The following is a 4,848-nucleotide window of genomic DNA, read 5'->3' on the forward strand; positions in this document are numbered from 1 at the left end:
AACCCGAAGGACGCAAGGCTACAGCCAAGAACAGCGGACCTTCTGCTACCCCTGAACCCCAGCAATGGGGGGTACGGGGTCCAAGGGAGTCTCTGGAGATGTATGGGTCACGGATCCAATCCAAGATGGCGGAGTATGAAGAGTTGGGAAGAAAACTTAGGAGCCTGAGGGAAGACCTGAAGTTTTCACGCTACCAGGCTGACAATGCCTCTGCAGGTAAGAGGCAGAAGTTTACTGCTCAGGTGCGGGCTCTTAAGGCAAAGGTGGCTGAGGTGGAGGAGGCCAGAAGGAACATTGCTGAGGATGCAGGGTTCTTTAAGGAAAAACTTACTAACAATGAAAGATTTAAAAACCCGCATGCATGTGCAGACAGCCATGAGGACAGCAGTGAGGAGGAAGATGGAGAGGAGGAAGGTGATGGAGAGTCAGGTGAAGCTGTGGAGAGTGAGGGGGATGCTGCCCCTGGTGCATGTGACCCCCAGCCCCCCCAAGATAGCTACCCAGAGCCCTATCAAGTGGCGTTACCTTCCAGTGATGGGGAGATGGAGGATAGCTGTGAAGAGGACGCAGCTAGTGGGGGTTTGCTGAGAGCTATTGTGCAGCAGGAGTCACCTACCCGCTTTGAGGATTTTGCCTTTGGTGAAGATCTTGGCAAGAATGATGTAGTGAAGAAAAGGAAGAAGCAGAAAGTTCAGGAAACGGTATCTTTTGTTTTTCATTCATTCAAGCAGTCTGGGCCAGCTGTGAAGTTGGTTCAGGCTGCTGGGCCCCCCAAACTGCCAGACCCCGTTCCTGTCATGGACCGGGGCCAGCAAGGGGGGTACAGCATGGCGTCTGAAAAGGCTGTAGGCGCAATAGATGTGAAGCCCACCCATCCTGCCGGTAGGGAGGGGCAGGATGGGCTCATGGTGGGAAGTGGCGAGGCAAGCTATGCCGCCGCGTGCTCGGGGGGCGGTTCCCCGAGTGCTGTGGGCATTACCGGCGCTGCGGGGCACTCCCCTGTGAGGGGGGGGAGTGTCCAGGCGCCGTTGGCAGAGAATGGTGGGTCCAGGTGCTCGGGGGGCGGTCCTCCGAGTACTATATGTTCTGTGGGCGCTGCGGGGCACTCCTCTGTGAGGGAGGGGAGTGTCCGGGTGTCAGAGTCTGCTGCAGAGCCCGTGCGGACGGGCACAGCTGGCACGGTGGGGATTCCCTGCGTGTCAGAGAGTGTGGGCGGAGCTGGGGTGCGCCCGGGGGGGCAGCTCCAGACTCCAGAAGGGACATCGCCCATGGAGGAGGAGCCCTTGGCGTCAACCCCAGCAACAGCTAAGACAGCAAAGAACATTATTAAACCAGCTATACTACAAGTCCCAGCCAGCCCAGAATCTGTTAGGCAGGTAATGAGTGGAGGATGTGAGAATGCTGAGTGTAGTAGTGTTGTGGATGAGAGGAGTGCATGTGGGAGTGTAAGTGGAGTGAATGATGGTGGGACTAGTAGTGGTAAGAGTGGAAAGTCGGGTATGAATGGGAATAAAGATGGGAGTAGTGGTGTGAGTGGCTGTACTGACGGTTCTGGGTCTGATCTGGCTGCCCCCCCGGTAGTGACTGCTTCTAGGAGCTATGCCAATGTCACTGCCGGGGGTTCAGGGGGGTCCCCATCTCTGTCCGGCTCTGGAGAACACTTGCAACAGCGCCTCCTGGAGGCTTTACGCAGGGGCGACAGGTCGATCCAGGTAGAGGGAAGGGGTGAGGTCGACCTGTCTTTCTGGATAGAGAGGCACGGTTTGGGGGCTTTCCGAGAGCGGAATGGGGAGGTGGTCTGGTCCCTCCCGACAACCGGGCAGGACAGTAACCGTAGGAATGTGGTCCGTCTGATTTGGAGGGGCGAGGATGCGTGCCCACCTCGCTCTAAAGTGGTTGAGCTCCTCCTTCAGATGGAATTCAGGGCAAGTGACATCTTTGCCCTCATTCACCCCTACGGTTCATCCGAGTTTGATGTCAGTTTCGTACGGCCAGAGGGTCTCGAACTCTTCTGGTCAAACTACGAAGTGGCAAAGAACGAGCCCGGCTGGCGGGATTTTGCCGTCAAGGCGATTTCCCGTCAGAACTCTGTCAAGAAAGTTACCGTTTTGACCCGTAACGAGTCACTTTCTTGTTATGACATTATGACCTGGCTTGGTCGGTATGGGGATGTGACGGATATGCCCAAGAAAAACTTGGATGAGCACGGGATCTGGTCCGGGGCCTGGACGTTTTCCGTCAAACTCAAGCGTTCAGGGAGTACAGTTGCCCACATTCCGTCAGCCGCCTTCCTTGGACGCGATAGGATCCAGGTCTTCTACCAGGGGCAACCCAAGGTCTGTCACAGGCGTGGCAGCCCCACCCACTTTAGCGCAGCCTGTACTGTGCAGGTCTGCGCTTTGTGTGGTGGGGTGGGTCATCTGGCCGCATCCTGTAGGCAGATCCGGTGCCACCTGTGTGGTGTCCTCAGGCACCGCTTTAGCCGTTGTCCTAGCGCCTTCGCCCGTGCGGCGGCCGCTCCGGCTGAGGAGAGCTGCGAAGTTGCCTCAGCTGGGGAGGGTACGGGCAGGGATGGGGGCGCAACAGGGCTAGTGAGGAGGAAAAAGAGCCCCGCCAAACTAAGGCGGGAGGAAAATCGTAGAAGGAGTAGGGAGCTGGAGAGTGCCCAGGTGACGGGGGTAGCTTCAGCCCCTGCTCCTGAAGCTGGCCCTGTAACCGCTGAAGCCCTAGAAGAGAACGTGCTGGATGAGGAGATCAGGAGACTTCACAGAGAGAAAGGCAATATGGCCGACCCTTCCGATTCCTCCCACTATGAAAGTGTGGATGAGGAAAGTAGGGTGAGGCCCAAAAAGAAAGATAAGGGCAAAAGGAAAGGGAGAAAGAAGAGGTCAGAGCCCTCTGAAGTTCCTTGTACTACGGGGTAGGTCCAAAACGGAAGCCTGACTGCCCCCCCTCTGATTGACCTGTCAAACTGATACCTCGTCCTCGATACCATCTCCTCCCCCTCCTTGGAGGGGGAAGGTGAGGACGGGGTGCCTAGGGAGAAGGAGCCTCTGGGGGGAACTGGGCCCTGTCCTGTTGAGGCACCTTCCTCAGAGGGCAGGGCTAGACCGGAGCCGGACAGAGACGGGGACCATATGGATCAATCGGAGTGTAAAAAAAGATCCAAGAGTGGTCCTGCCCTCTCGTCTTCTTCGGGGGATGAGGGGGCAAAAAAGAAGGGAAAGAGAAAGTAAAGGGTGTGGCCGTCTAATTTAATCACCCTGTATGGCGGCACTCACCCCATTGACGCTGGCATCTATTAACTGTGCCAGTATAAAGTCAGATACGGCTAGATTCGCAGCCTTTGATTTTCTCGGCCGTGTTGAAGCCGACATTTTCCTTTTACAGGAGACCAGGTTGTCAGATCTAGCCTCTCTGGTAAAAGCCAGAAGAGAGTGGAGGCGCGGTCCCTCCCACTGGTCTCTTGCGGCTGAGCCGTATAGTGGGGTGGCGGTCCTTTTTACCGCTCCTGTTGAATGCCGACGGGTTATTGAATTAGAAATGGGGAGGTGCCTGATCTTAGATGTCTTCATGAAGGGACAAGAGCTCCGGCTCATTAACATCTACGCCCCGCAAACTAAGCGGGGCCGTAAAGATCTCTTTATGAGGATTAAGCCCTTTCTTTTTACGAGTCGGCAAGTGATCTTTGGAGGGGACTTCAATAATGTCACGAGGTCCCAAGATAGGAGAGGCTCCAATGGTCCGCTGACTTGTGATAGTGTGGCACTGATTAGCATAGCTAGAGAAGCTCGCCTAGAGGACGCCCACATCCGGAGCCCCTCAGGCCACACGGGTTTCACCTATCATCAAGGTAGTCGCAGGTCTAGTATAGATAGGTTTTATTTAAAGGAGGAAGCTGTCTCTTCCGTAGTGTCCGTGGTTGAGGTGGAGTTCTCCGATCACTGTATGATTTTGTTTTCCCTGAATGTTTCAGAGACCCCCCGGATGGGAAAAGGTTATTGGAAGCTGAATTCGTCCCTCCTGGAGGAAGCGGAAGTAAGACAGTCCTTTGAGGATTTTCTTCAGAGCCAGGTACCTTTACTGGGCCTATGTAGTAGTAAGTCAGAGTGGTGGGAGATATTCAAGAAGCGGGTTGCGGGGTTCTTCCGCCAGCTCTCGAGCCTCAGGTCCCTGAACAGGTAGCGCCTGTATCAGGGTCTGAGGAGGAAACTCGAGCTTCTCGTCTCGACTGGAGGTAGCCGAGAGGATATCTCCAGAGTGAAGTCCTTGCTGATGAGGTGTCAGTACGATAGGCACACATCTTTGGTTTTTGAGAGGGATTTCGGGAAGTACCGCTCGCCCGACCCTTACAGAAACTGTAAGATGTCAGTGAGTAGTAAAGTCATTTCAGGACTGATTGATAGTACAGGATCTCTGAATCGGTCCAGATCAGGGATCTTGGAGGTCGTCAGATCCTTCTACTCGCACCTCTTGGGAAGGAAGGATCTAGATCAAGACAAGATGTCGGCTTTCCTGGCTGAAACCATTCCTGAGCCACGGGTAGACCCCTCTCTTGATGTTTTGGCAGAAGAAATCAGGGAAGAGGAAGTGAGACTGGCGATCGAGTGGCTCGCCCCTAAGAAGTCGCCAGGTCCGGATGGCTTAACATCCGAGTGGTACAGGACCTTTAAGGAGTCTTTAGCTCCCCTCTTGACTGAGGTATTCAATGAGTGTCTCTACTCGGGCACTCTGACGAATTTAATGATGAGGTCAGCCCTGATTCTTCTGTCAAAGGGTAAAGATCCCAGCCGTATTGAGAATTGGAGGCCCATAGCTCTTCTCAATACGGACAGGAAGCTTCTGGCT

The 4,848-nt window shown here is 54.8% G+C and overlaps 1 protein-coding gene across 1 annotated transcript; it reads left to right on the forward strand.

The window, feature by feature from the left end:
- Positions 1-440: 440 nt before the first annotated feature.
- Positions 441-4,034, forward strand: LOC130368176 (collagen alpha-2(I) chain-like). The gene is made up of 2 exons (XM_056571534.1): positions 441-1,376; positions 3,977-4,034. Exons 1-2 carry the CDS (start codon positions 543-545, stop codon positions 4,010-4,012), a joined length of 870 nt encoding a protein of 289 aa, XP_056427509.1. The 5' UTR covers positions 441-542; the 3' UTR covers positions 4,013-4,034.
- Positions 4,035-4,848: the final 814 nt, after the last annotated feature.

This window comes from Hyla sarda, chromosome 4 (genome assembly GCF_029499605.1).
Source record: "Hyla sarda isolate aHylSar1 chromosome 4, aHylSar1.hap1, whole genome shotgun sequence".
NCBI lineage: Eukaryota > Metazoa > Chordata > Amphibia > Anura > Hylidae > Hyla > Hyla sarda.